General features: G+C 43.2%; 1 protein-coding gene across 2 annotated transcripts in view; it reads left to right on the top strand.

Moving 5' to 3' along the window:
• Positions 1–9,232: 9,232 nt before the first annotated feature.
• The window catches only part of phf14 (PHD finger protein 14), a 60,452-nt gene continuing 54,634 nt past the window's right edge, over positions 9,233–15,050 (top strand). For both annotated transcript variants that reach the window (XM_056582523.1, XM_056582524.1), the window contains exons 1-4: positions 9,233–9,323; positions 10,596–10,706; positions 11,055–11,815; positions 12,548–12,689. In XM_056582523.1, the coding sequence (XP_056438498.1) occupies position 9,323; positions 10,596–10,706; positions 11,055–11,815; positions 12,548–12,689 (1,015 nt within the window). In that variant the 5' untranslated portion in view covers positions 9,233–9,322. The remainder of the gene's footprint in view (positions 9,324–10,595; positions 10,707–11,054; positions 11,816–12,547; positions 12,690–15,050) is intronic.

Raw genomic sequence — 15,050 nt, 5'->3', positions numbered from 1 at the left:
GATCACCAGGACCCTGGTGGGCTGGGGGTCAGGGGGCGGGGCTCTGTGAGGGCGTGGTCGTCCCCTCCGTCAGCCGGCCGTGCGGCTCGTCGCCACGGGGTCGGACCAACGCACCACCCTGGCGGCTCTGTCCCTGAGAGCCCCACCGTAGCTGGAGCGTAACATGCATGAGGACGCATGGGGAGCCACGGTTTGTCCACCAATTTAAGCCCCCGACCCCACCAGCACCACCTATCTGCCTCTCGGGAGGGGCGCCATAACCAAACAGGACGGCGTGGCATACTGCAGCAAAGACCAAAGCAAGGGCCTGCCAAGACAGGGCATTACCGCCGATAATCCTGCCAGCTAAAGCGGAGGGTTTTACATCCGAGAACAATGGCTTTCTTTTTCGAATCTGACAGTAGGGGTGCTACACACACACACACACACACACACACACACACACACACACACACACACGTACATTACACGCATACACACACACACGCACATTCACAGTGCACGCACGCACATACACACAGTGTGTGCACCTGCATACACACACAAACACGTACACAAAGAACAGACACACAGACACAGATGCTTTTCTGGTTGCGGCTGGACGCCATAAGAAAGGGAGAAGATGAGTTCACAGTCGAGTGAAAGAAATAGCAACAGTTCATAGAATTAGTTTATAGGGAAATTAGGATATGGCCACATTTATTGATCAAGCCTTTAAGTTGAACGAATGATTTCCTAAATATATATGAATATAAATATCCTAAATATAAAAGACTATAACTATTATCTACCATATATCTTCATTCTAGTATGACTTAGAATGGGGGATGAGTGGGGGATATAAGTATGTTACTTGTATACATAAAATCTATATACTTATGTATATGTATATATTATGCATCTTTTATAAAATAACATTTGGTGAGGTTAGGTTATGCTATGCAGAATTGATGCACTTTGAGTGAAGCTTGAAACAACCCGATTCCATTAACATATTAGGGTACACAGCTGTTTTGATGCAGGGATCCACGCAGAGTGTCTGGACAAGCTGGAGCAGCTCCAGCCCATATGCTGTGATTTCATTATCCTTTAGCCTACCCTTTCCTGTCCATCTTTGTGTGCCTCAAATCACTGCAATGCTGATCAATTCTGATCAGGGTTCAAAATGTACTTTTAGAATTTAGTGCAGTTGAAAGATCTGCTGGCCTAGCAACTGTATAAATATGTACCCCTGAATCTTGTACCTGTCTAATTGTCAAGTTTAGCTGTCATTTGCCGGTGGCAGGTGTTGATTTTGGACCCTGTGTTGTGAGTACTTTGTCCGTCTCCATGAAACCCACCCACTCCGCATGCTCAACCCTCAAGTTTAGGTTGCTTTTGTTTTTCTTATTACTTTTTAAGGCTAAAACAATTGTTTTCAATACAGGGTGATTGCAATTTGCTCCGTATCTCAATGGAAAATACCTGTGGCCTCCGTCAGAGAGACAACGCTAATTCAGCATGGCAACGAATATAGATACCTGCTTTGCTTTAACTTGTTTGGTATTGATGCAGATGGCTGTATTCGAGACGTGAAGGGAACATGTTTCTCCACAAAAATCCATCCGCGCAAATGATGGATTTTCCCTTCCCCGGAAATGAATGAGGAAAGTCCATTCAATATGTAATTACCTTGCACAGACATCTCTACATGGTTGTCAAAGAATTCAATATACGGCCCACGATGTTTGTTGGCTCTGCTAACGTGAGGGGAAATATATGTTTGTTCACGATGGAAGGGGAACCACCTCATATTGTTTATCAAGAGAGCCATGGAAATGTCTCATGATGCAAAAGAGCCAGGCACGCACACACACACGCACATGCACACATACAAATGTATACAAACATACACTCTGGCCCAAAAAAAACAACAAAATATGCCTGCCTTTATCTCCATACAAACACATACAAACACTCAAAAACCCACCCATCGACGAACAAACCCACTAACCTTCTGCTGTCTCTATGGGCTGTTTAATGGCTGCATGAGACTCACTCACAATATTTCTTATTCCTTATTAACTGCATGGGTGCAGTTTCTTTCTGCTGGCGGGCTGTGGAGGTGGTTGAGGAACGTCTCTGGTCGGAGCTGATAAGCTTCTGCTCGCAAGCAGGAGCGCTGCAGGGACCAGATCTGCTAGAAAGACAATGTCCACTAGGTTGGACACAGGCACACACACACACACACACACACTCACAGACACACACACACACACACACACACACACACTTACACACACACACACACACACACACACACACACACACACACCCACACACACACACACACACACACACACACACACACACACACACACACACACACACACACACACACACACACACACACACAAAGACACACAAAGACACTCTCACACACACATAGACTCACAGACACTCTTAGACAGACACAAGCACACACACACACACACACACACACACACACACACACACACACACACACACACACACACACACACACACACACACAATCTCTCTCTCTCGCTCTTTCTCCCACAGACAGACAGATAGACAGACATAAGCTGGCACAAACACACCCAGAGAGCGAAGCAAACCCAAACATAGGCACACACACTGACATCGGCATGCACACACACATGCACGCATACACGCACAACCTATGCAATTGCATGAACACATGCAGACCACCAAAACGGGCACATTCAGACAAACATATCTGTACTCAACACACCAGACACGGCAAATATTTCTGCATACCTACTTTCATGCATTCATGTATGCAAAATAAATGCCTACCTAAACCAGTTAAGTTTGTCAAGTAATCTTTCAAAAACACACACACGCACCCTCACACAAACAAGCATCATCAGAAACGTCTCTGAACTGTCCCTTTTGACAACCAATTCCACATGAAGTGTAGTCATTAACCTTTAGAGGGACCATAGGCAATGGTAATTGCCTAAAAACACAGCGTGTGTGTGTGTGTGTGTGTGTGTGTGTGTGTGTGTGTGTGTGTGTGTGTGTGTGTGTGTGTGTGTGTGTGTGTGTGTGTGTGTGTGTGTGTGTGTGTGTGTGTGTGTTTGCCTGCGTGTGAGTGCATTGCGGGCGCATGACTGCATGTGAAGTGACATCACAAAAAAAAAAAAACTCAATCCCCAAATCCTTTCCAAATAATTTAATTTGCTTGCTTGTGTGTACCTTCCTGTCCAGGAATTCAGATGGGGGAGAGAAAGGATAAGGGAGGAGCAGGAGCGATAGTGTGCACTCCACAGTGAGGAGTGGGGACACAGCCATAAAGTAAAAGAAGCACCGCACTGTCTCCGCATGACAGCCAATCCATCAGAGGAATGGAGGCTCTGTCTGCGGCACCGTGGAGAGGAGGCGGCCACACGCTTTATAAATAGTTGCGCATTTTTAAAGGAAATTGGAAGTTGTCAGACATGTGCCATCCACCTTTTTATCAGTGTTGGGGGGTGGGGGGGGGAGTGCCTTTTAGTTCCCAAAGCTCCTGAGACTGGATTGGACATAGCTTTGCATATAAAGAGAAAGCATATTAAGAGAATTATGACATATATAATTACATATATACATATATACTTTATATATATATATAAATTATGTTATGATATAATATACTGCATAATATTTCTAAAATATATTATCATCATATTTTATCTCATTATGCAAGTGCTAGTTGTCAAGGTCAAGAGCCTATATTCTATTTAAAAATATATATATTGTGATTCCATGAATGAGACAATACATTTTAATGATGCGTTGAGTTTAGTCGAAGGGCGAAAATGTTCTAGAATATTCTTTGTACATTCCTTCAGGCAACAGATTATCTAGTAAATGAACAACAGCATTAGTACATTTACATCTGACATATTCAATGTTGGATTGCAATATAGCATGGACCTGCCACTGTTAACCAAAAAACCCAAGCGTACCTCATGAGATTAGAGGTTAGATGTGATGTAAAGAGGAAAGGTAATTCAAATAATAGATCAAAAGATAGAGGTGAAACTCACACCCTGCACAGTATAAGAAATAAAAAAGAGCAACGAAATACTGTGATTTGAACAGTAAGCTAATGAAATCCATTTTTTAGCAGTAACACACGTATTAAATTCATCGACTCGGGGTAGAGTCAGTGGTCAAAGAAGCTGTTAACATCAGAGGCAAAGTTAAAACCACTTCAAAAGACATCCCACACACTGTGTCTAATCCCTGCTGTAAATAAAATAAAATCAATTTGAGCGTGTGGCCAGTCATTGATTCAAAGTGTACTGCCTTGCTGTGGAGAATGGCAGCCAGCTGGGGTAGCTTTGTGGTGGCTAAGGGGCACAGGGGGAGGCATCACACACTTTCATCTTCAGCACAGCACCGTGAGCAGCAAACACGACACAGAGAAGAAGAAGCCTCTGTTCCAAACTCTCAAGGCCCTTAAAGACTTAAGATCCCAGCAGAAGCCTCCAGTATAGCTCCTCTGTTGGAGGCAGTGTCTCGTCAGCACCACCTATGGAATCCACGCATGGGGACATCTAACTATTAATGAGGTTTTGTTTTTTAGCACTTAATTATCACGCTATTATGTTTTGCCTGCTGTTTTTCTTGTCAATGCTTAAGTGAGTGACGATGATGAAATGAAAAGTACTTGCCACACACACTGCCAGTGGTGGGGTTAAGGACAAATCAACTCAAACCTCTCCCCAGTTTTAGCCCAGGGAGCTAATTTAGGAAGAGAGTCTAAGCACACACAGAAAAGATAGATGCACAACATGGTGACACATGATTTACACCATAGGAATGAATAAATGGGCCAATTTAAATGCAAAATGCAGGGTGGAGGGTGGCTGTTGATCAACAGAAACCGTTTGGTTACATCGCGTCACCCTGTGAGCTCGTAAATAACACAGAGTATAATGACTTCTGTTCAGATGTGCTCTTAACTATTACCCCCGACGTGTGGACATCCTCATGTTTTGATTTCCTACCCCCTGTGATATTCTTCTTGCGGCGTAATTGCATCTGTCCGCCGCTTCATTGAGCTGACGGATATCTAGCGCAGTACGGAGAGCGCAGGAGATCCTCCAAAGATCTGTGGGCCCGCGATGCCTCATATCTGCGATTCCTCTTCTTAAATTGTAAGCCCCCATCGAAGTTTAATCAGTGGTTGTATTTCATCTCAAGACCCACCCAACCTTTTGCCATCCGGACAGACAAGCTGAAGTTTTATTTTCCAAACATAGGTATGCTTATTGATGCGTTCCTATGCTTCCCCTCGGAAAATAACTTGCAGCTCTATAAATCGCCTGGCCTGTTCTGGTCTACGTCCGCAGGCCACAATCACAATCTGTATCATGGACAGCTATTCTCCCACACTGCCATTCTACATCACTTTGAATGTTAAAAAATGTTCAGTGGTAATCCTGAAGATAGTGGGGGTGTCCGTTTTCGTAGTTCAAAGGCCGGAGAAGGTGCTTTGACAGGAAACACAAAGTACTGAACACAATTCTATTTCAGGATTAAAAAAATAATATTCTCCCCAGTTTATTCCAAGTTTCCAGTAAGCGTTAAACTTCAGTATTAATTTAAAGGGCTTGCTCAACGCCATGAAGCCATTATTCGGTTTGCCACCACACTGCAAACTAAGCATGGGCTCTTCCTTCTCAGAACCAGCCATGCTTGTTTTTATAATGGATGTGATTTCAGAGCCACTACCTGTCAGCCTGCTCTTCTGGCATGTGATTTATTACAAAACAGATCAGAAATGAAAGTATAAAAATGACAATGCAGATAAGCAGCTCGATGAGTACACTGATACGGCAGCACCCAATGGTTCTGATGGCAAGGTGATAAAAAGGAAATTCAAACTCTTTGGCAACAAAACAGCGCCATTTGTCATCAAATAAGGACGCTTGTTATCATCCCTTTTGCTTGGCCTCATCATCCGTCTTCCTTTTAGCCTGTATCACCATCAATCTGGCCTCATTTATTTTAATTGTCTCGTGTTTGCTAAACTGGCAAAGTCAATGGAGGACAATAGCAAAGAGGCTAATTTGGAAAGTGAGCCATGGGAGGTATTTTGGAATTTCTTATATCCTGCACATCATTGCTGTTAGCCCAACAACCTCTAAGTCAAAAGTGGTGTACAATAGCAAGGAAGATCCAAACAGGCAGCAGATAATAAATAGACACAATATGGTGAGTTTTCTTTACAGCCAACTGTTGGAATTAACACTGCTTAGAGAACGATACGCACTTAAATATTAAACACTAAATTAAACATTGTAGCAAATATGTTTCAAATGCTACTTTATCTCACAACATGCAACCATAGCAAATGAATGAATCAGTCTGCAATTAATGATATGTGAACAAAGAGTTTGCTAAATTTGTATTAGTTTTGTTTGGCACAACACATGGGATAGAAAAGCTGTTTCAACTATATTAACTTACTGAACAGCAAAACACAGACACAAGGAAATCAATATGTGAAAGGAAACACACATTCAGTAATTATGCCATTGGATATCTACATGCTGTGCACTAGCCGATCTGCATTTCTTTGCAGTAAAGCTTATGTTTCTTTGGCAACACACCAAAAACCCAAATCAATCAATATTTTTAATTACTGGACTAACTTTTACTCAAGCTCTTCCACACACAGGATTCCCTCAAAATGATTCCGTGCTGTGACGATAAGAAACAGAATGAAACCAATTAGAACCGTTCATTCTGATTCACATGTAAACAAAAGAGAAAAACTTTCTTTAACTAACTAAACCAGTAACCCTAATTTTCAACGATAAACAAATGTTTTGCATTTAAGCATTGCAAAACATTGGGGATTGGCATCGATGGGAAAATGGATTCACAGACAAACCTAACCTAAACAAAGAGCTGTGCTTGAAGTCCAATTGCCACAATGAAATTGGTTTTGTATGCCATTAGTATTTGCCAGCGGCAAAAACATTGATTTATATTTTTATCAGAATATAACCATGCTAGAGACAAAATTATTGTTTTGATTGTTTTCTTTATCGGGGTAAGGACCCTATCTTAGGTTTACCGCGATGGCTTTGCCTCTTGGTACGAGGTCTATGATGCAATGTTGTAACAAACAGCTTGTCAATCTAGCTAAATGAGTCCGTCTCTTACCTGTCTATTGGAATAATAGCTGTGGGCGGCTTCAATGCCCTTTAAGCCAACACTCCCCGCCTGGCTGGCCACACCAAGCACATGATATTCTGTGGAGCCCAAGGCCCTGTCCATATATCGTTCCATCGTTCCCTGTATAGCGTACCATTATAGATATACTACAAAATACCATGTTGTAGTGCAGTTGGAAATCTGAGTTTACTAATTCCAATACATAATTCACTACTTTATAGCCATTACTGTAAAAGTAGTGTTGATCTGATTTCCCCACAATATCCCGTAATGCATACCAATTTTAATTTCCTATTCATCCATACATCCAGTGACAATTACACGTGTCTGTTTGTTGATAACAGATACATACTGTATATATATGTACTGTATATGTATATATATATATATATATATATAATAAGTCATTTATCCAAAATCCCCCTATTCCTTGCCTTCCTTTTTACCTTAATATTGTAGTTTATAGTGTCCACAATAAAGGGAATAGGAAATGAGTGAACAAGTGAATGACTTTGAACCAGACTCCAGTATCGTGAAGAGTGGCATCAGAGGGTCCAGGACCCTGGACAGCATCCCTCAGACCAAAGGCTCTGGTTGCCATCAGCATTGGTTCAAATAAATATGGTTCCTCCTTCTTGCGTCTGATTGGACATGGTAGTCATGACCATCTGAGAATGGGTCAAGTGTCTTCCACTCAAACCCCATTTACTGGGTGCACTGGGAAATTTGTTTTCCTAAAATTTTAAAGTGTGCAATGACATTTTAAACAAATTGATAATACAATTTAACTTAAATAATCCTACCTTTATCTTGGTTTAATTAAAGTTTCTGTAGGTATGACTCAAGAGCAGAAAAGAGTGGCAGAGAGCAAGGCATTGAAACAAACCTAAAAAAGCTGCTCTGCGCCCTCCCTCTGTACATTTCTCCACCATCGAGGAAGGCTGCATTTGATGCACCTGTAATTGACAGGCAATACATTTTCCCTGAACCAATCACTTAAAAGATGTCCTGGTTGGTCAGAAATGAACTGGAAGTGGTCTTAAAGCTAAATTGGCTAATACATACGCAGGTGCAGTCAACTCAAAAGAGATATTTTCAAAGGCGTTTCAATCACAAATAACTGACTGCTGGCTAAGCCATTTGTAAGGTATTGCATTCAAATAAAAGCTCTTAAATCGAACCTTAAAGCACCTTCGAGGTTGCAATGTGTAAGATTGAGCTCTTCACAGTTTGTGGGCGGGAGTTTTCACAATTCAAAAGCTCAATAACAGTGTTTTGTCTGCTCTCACTGGCTGTGAACTGATTAGCCAGGCCGGCTGGCTGGCGTGAGGGAGAGGGGTGTCAATAGTACGATTTATGCACAAAGAGGGAAAGGAGAGTGGTACAGCTGACCAGCCTTTTTATCAACATTTTGTAGTCCATATGAAAACCTGATTGAACAAATCCCTACACATAATGCACTGCTTTATATACATAACTGTTAGAGTAGTGTTTATCTGATGTATACTTATTTCACCATTATATCGCGACGATGCATACTTTAATTTCCATTTTCATCCATACATCTGGTGGCATTTAACATCTATTTTTTGTACACACAATAGAGTATATATATAGTGAGATTATTTTAAACAAAGAGAGTGGTACAGGCTGACCAGCATGCTTTATTTGTAGAATATATCAATTGTATGATTCATTGATGATAATAATAGTAAAAATAAAAGCAATTTAAAATTAAAGGATGAACCTCAACCTAAAAACATTTATATGTATATCAATATACTTTATTAACAAATATGTACGATTTGTATTTTAAAACACACCTACTATATGAGAATGAGATGCACAACCAAAACATGTAAAAATCTCTTTTGGAACAGAGATGGGCAGAGTCGCAGAATAGAATAAGACGACTTCTTATGTTATTAATTAGCATTACTGAATTATGACTCACTGTGGTCTGAGAAGAAAAAAAACGACAACACATCCTCGCCGTTTCCATGACAACCTCCTCCAGTTGACTGGACGTCGGGATGCTGCATGCTATGCTACGCTGTGCACACACCATGGTGTAAGGAGACCTCCTTTGTTCCGTTCAGTAAAAACGACCCAAAACTGACAAAGTGAGTGACGCTTTCGATATTATTATTCTTCGTGGACATGAAACGTGTCGTTATTCAACGGAGGAGTGTTTGCATTCAGAAGCATGACATATTTGCAGGGATTCTGCTGCTTCATTAGCATGCTAACGGCTAAGCTAGCTCGGCTAGCTCTGCTCCTCCCATTAACCAGTCGAGCAGGGCTAGCTGGTTAGTAGCGGGGCTAGTAGCTCCGCTGGCTAGTGCTAGCTGCATGTAAAAGTTGAACGTTCCGATGTTTCATCCGGTTATCCTCAGTGCACATAAACAACGTTGTGTGTCAGACAGTATATCACAGTGTTTAAACAGGTTGATTTTTGCACATTTACATTCATAAACATTCGGTTAGCGTGGTCTGTTAGCAGTCTTTAGCTTGCGAGGAACATCAGAAGACGGGCTGCTTTGTCTTTGTCTGCTAGCAGCTGATTACAGTCACACAGCAGACGAGCCTTCAGTCTATAGACGGTGACTGATATGCTTCAAGGGCCGTTCAATACGTACAACACTATATTCCAACACTAAAGGCACCAAAACATGATGCTACTACTCCATTAAGCTTACAACTAAATTACAAATGAGGATGTAATGAAGTACAGAAACCACGGCGGTTTCTTCATGTATAATATAAATATATAGTTACGTTTGACACTAGTAGATATTTCAACCACATAAGTAGGAATGTCACACTGATAATAATAATATACCTAATAGTAATACGAGGATGATTGAGATGTATTCAGTGTTGTAACGTTCCCAGGATAAATCAAGCATCAGGGAGGTTGCCTAGTGTTATTTAATTGAAGGCAGCTACTGTAATGCATTCATCTGCTTTCTGTGTGTTGGTTAACATGCATGGCATGCAAATTGTATAACATCAAACAATAATTAGCCTCTGAAACTGGTCAATTTACTTTTTCCTCACTGTTCTACAACCACTGATAATTTTTAAGAACGTGTGACTCATATTCATTATCACTACATGCTGAAGACTAAAGAAATATGAATTCAAACACATGAAAATGCATATATTTAGCCCTTACTTCGTGTGTGTGTGTGTGTGTGTGTGTGTGTGTAATGCAACCTCAGGGCATCCTTTCAGCAGAATATCACAGACATGATCAGCCATTTAATTGCCAGACAGATGTTTTGCACTTTGGCATGCTTTTTCCGATGATATGTAAATACAGCAGAGTAGGAGCGCTGCATGTTTCTGCCACGCTGCATTTCATCCACTGAACGTCTCTCTGCCTGACTTAGTGGACCGTGGCTTGAAGCGCCGGCAGGTGAAGCCCCTCGCAGCCTCCCTGTTGGAGGCCTTGGATTATGACAGCTCGGATGACAGTGACTTTGAAGTGGGCGATGCCTCAGGTAAACCACAGCATGTGTCATTCCTAACACTTCGGCTCACACGGGTTCTCCTTTTATTGTCGCCTCCTTCATCTTGTGCACTCACTTAGGATTTGTAATGGTGTCGTGTTTCAATTTTTTCTGTAATCTTTTTGCAATAAGAAAGGAACACACTTCTTTATGCTGCATGAAACCTGGCCAATGGGGAGGCCCCTCGGACAACACGGGGCCTCCGTTTGATAAACTCCCTGAACTACAAGGCATTGACGGATGCAGATCAGGATGACCAGCGGCTCTGTTTCCACGGCCCTCTACTGAAGGCTCGTTCGTATGTTTAGGGGAGCCGTTCTAAAAGCCTTTCCTCTTCAGCTTCAGACATCACGGGCATCGGGAGCGATGAGGAGGGCTCCAGAGTTAGCGCGGCGGGCTCCGACAGCGACTCGGACAACGCCACGTCTGCCCGCCGCGGCGTGGAGGAGGCCGGGAAGGAGGCGGTCACCTCGGACTGCGTGATCGTGGAGGAGGAGAAGGGAAGGCCCTCCTCGGACGGCTCCGGCAAAGAACCCGCCGCCGCCGCCATGGCCGCCAAGGGCCGGCGCAAGAGCAGGAGGAGCTCGGACACGGAGGCGGCGGCGGGCAGCGGCGGAGAGGGGTCGGGGTCGGGCTCGGGGAACGGGGACGCTGACGGCAGCGCTGAGGCCGGGGCCACCGCCGCCGAACCCAAGAAGTGGAACTTCCGCCGCAACCGGCCGCTGCTGGACTTCACCACCATGGAGGACCTGAACGAAATGGACGACTACGACAGCGAGGACGACAACGACTGGCGGCCGGCGGCCGGCAAGAAGAAGAACAAGGCGGCGGCGCAGAAAGGCCTCGGCGGCACCGAGGGAGAGGAGGGGGGGAGCGGGACAGACGACGACGACGATGACGACGGGGACAATGACGACGACGATGATGACGACGACGGGGATAACGATGACGACGACGACAAGGATGAGGACAAGGAGGGCAACAGCAGCAGCAGCGACAGCGACAAGGAGATGAGTAAACCCAAGAAGAAGGCCAAGAACAACAGCTCCTTTGACGACGAGCTGACCAATGACAGCACGTCCCAAGAAAAAGGCAACAAGGTGAGTGTGTTCCTGGGCTAGAAGATGATGTAAACTAGATCAGCTAGGACTCCTCACCAAGGTGGGGAACCAATCCCATTCGTCCCGTTGCTTATGGCTCAAATCATCATACATTGTGTAATTGTGTCTTTTTATTTGATGAGCTTGACTCTTTCTTGCTGGTACAACTACGCAAATATCAAAGATCAAGCAGCTGATAGCATTTAGAAGCTCTTATACATGACTAGATATCGTAGATGTTTGCAAATATAAAATCGATTTACATTGTCCTAATGTCTTGTGTAGGATTTTACCCAGTCACAATTCAGGAGACACCAGGCTTTTTCAGCAAACCTTGATCAAGGTTTGCATGTTTCCTGCCAAAAGAACTCCCTTTTTCTGCCAACCCAAACTACTGCAAACGATCACAAGGCTGTGTTATGGCTCACACGTAAGCTACTTTGTTTGGCAGCACATAACAGCAAACACACAAACAAACGAGGCACAAAAGTTGTCCACTCCTAATCCCGGTGAAAGTTTGGATGGTATCAGGGACAATCCCGGGAGGACAAACCCGGGCTCTCTGCGCTAATCGACTTAGAGCCGTGTCCATCATCATTGTGGATGGGAATTACCCAAAGCCAAGCGCCCAATGTGCGGTCAGCAAATCGGGGGTTACAGGCGGGGGCGCGGTGCAACGTGGTTCACTGGTTTTCTCGCTGTCTCCCCCCCCTTCCCCCCGGTCTCCGGCAGGATCCCTCGCTGGAGCTGGCCCAGACCTGGAGCGCCCAGCGGATGGAGCACATCCTGATCTGCTGCGTGTGTCTGGGGGACAACAGCGAGGACGCCGACGAGATCATCCAGTGTGACAACTGTGGCGTGACGGTGCACGAAGGTGAGCGGCCACCTGTTGACTCGCCGTATCTGAGACGGGCACATGCATCATGGGCTTCCCGGCATGGGGTTGGCATGACAGCCATTAGTTCCTCCCTCATGGATATCCTGATATGTTTGACGTTGCCGATGTTAGGTAGACGAATCCGAAGATACTTGAATCATCCTTGAGGGGGAATGAAGGTTTCACAGCAGATCACATCTCACACAATAGTCTTCTCATAATAAGGAAATAGTGGGTGACAATAGAATCCAAAAACCTCTCTATCGGAGAAATGTAGTTCTAATTTTAAGACCTAGGTATTCTGGCCATGTAAACCATGGCCCAAACATTGGAAAGTGTTGAACGCTCAATTATTCCAAAATGGTATGAATTGGAAGACATTTTCCTTTATCATAATAAATGTAGAAACCAAACTCCCAACTAGTTAAATGTTTTGACAGCTTACCAGCTGTTCATATGGTAGTAGTCCTCTCTACAATGTGTTTATTTATTGCTAGACAAGGGTTTGTTGAGTGTTTGTTGAACAGCTTACCAGCATTAAAACAGCATTTTAGAACAGCATGGTGATGCTAACTTACTTTTTTATTTTTTGTAATTTATCTAAATAGCTGTGTGTGTGTGTGTACAATCTATACGATACAAAAACCTTTGCATATCACTTCTTTGATTAATTTCTCTTACAGCTACAGAGTTGCTGGTTTTACACCTTGTCTTCTCCTGGCATAAGTGTCAATCTGTCCTTGAGCATAGCAGATAACGCAAAGTAATTCCTTCAGACAAGTCGGTTTGTTGCCTTGCAGGAGTTGACTCTGCTGTGTGTCAAAAAGTTAATCAGAAATCGGGACAGCTGGTGAAATGCAATGTAAGGGGAAAGGATCCATAAAATGATTCATCTTTTCATCGGCATGTAGAGGTAAAGACTTTAGCAGGCTTATACATTCACTAGCCCTTGGCTTCAACTTATTGTGCCTCTTACAATATAAAATACTACACAATGTGTATCCATATTTTGAGGAGACTCTTGCATGTGGCATTTGCTCCCCAACGCCTTCTGTAGCGCTGGGCTTTGCAGTTGATCAACTTCTTCCTAGTCCTTTTTATCTGTCAATATTCATCCGATTAAAATTTAAAACACCAATGTCATAAGGATTAAAGGTATAATACGTAACATCCGCATTCAAATGGCGTCATCGGCCCTTTACCCCTAACCTCCGGGGAAACGCGCCCAAACAGTCTCCAGTAGAGATGGCAGGTGATACAGTTTAACCTGTATTTTAAAGTCTATGTTAAATCAGTTGAACCCGTATTATATATAGGATATGATAAGTCAGTTGAACCCGTATTATATATAGGATATGATAAGTCAGTTGAACCTGTATTATATACAGTTTATGGTAACTCAGTTGAACCTGTATCATATGCAGTATATGTGTGTTACAACCACACTAGAGCTCCACTGACCATGCAGTTATTTGGCTGCTTTTCACTGTTGTACAGCTAGTGGGATATACTTCAGAAAAGCCCTTTTATTTCATAAGGAACATTTTTAAACTTGAGAGCTCCGCTCCACTGATTGGTATTTTAGTTGGGATATTGTTTCGTGCAGGGTACTTTTAACATGCCTGTTGAAATCTAGACCAAACAATGTCTCTGTAGAGGAGTGCTGCTGCCTGTCTCCTTGGCATGTATACACCGATAGACACACTCACACTCATACCCGTGTTCAAGTGTTAAGTTCCCTGCGCCGGATCGCTGCAAATCAGAGCGTTTATATCTGTTGAATATCCAATATCTTTTTTTTAAAAAGACCAAAACAACGACACATTCACATTGATTGGTGCCTGAGTCCCGTCAGATAGATGTTCCCTGGCTCTGATGGCGCCCATGTTCCTCACTACTTTAGACAAAAGTCGTCCTAAACATCCTATTTCGGTATTGTTTAGATTGAGATAACCCTAGCCGCAGAAATGATGTATTATACTTTTAATTAATTAATGAAATGATAAAGTTTTGTTGTTGTTTGTTGACATAGCAAACAATTTTTTCTGGTTGTACCACGCAGCTCATCTGATGCCATTAGCGGGAATCAGTATAAAGGTTATGTGGTGATGTATGAGTCGTACAGCTGCATTACATTGGTCCACCACACAAACATGCACACGGTATGGAACTGGAATCTCCTGGCATCATTTAGCGTTCGGAAAAAATGTGTTATTAGGCTAATCCAGCACATGTCCTCATCCTTTGTATGGGAGCAGACCTCTCCGGTGCGTCTAAGTGACTGATCAGTGGTAAAAGCTAAAAGCTTTGTAAGCCAATCACGCAGAAAGCATGGACAACAGCCCCTGGTGTCTGCAC

This window comes from Gadus chalcogrammus, chromosome 22 (genome assembly GCF_026213295.1).
Source record: "Gadus chalcogrammus isolate NIFS_2021 chromosome 22, NIFS_Gcha_1.0, whole genome shotgun sequence".
Classification (NCBI taxonomy): domain Eukaryota; kingdom Metazoa; phylum Chordata; class Actinopteri; order Gadiformes; family Gadidae; genus Gadus; species Gadus chalcogrammus.
Note: the sequence above shows the minus strand (reverse complement) of the source record. Positions and strands in the feature narration are given on the sequence as shown.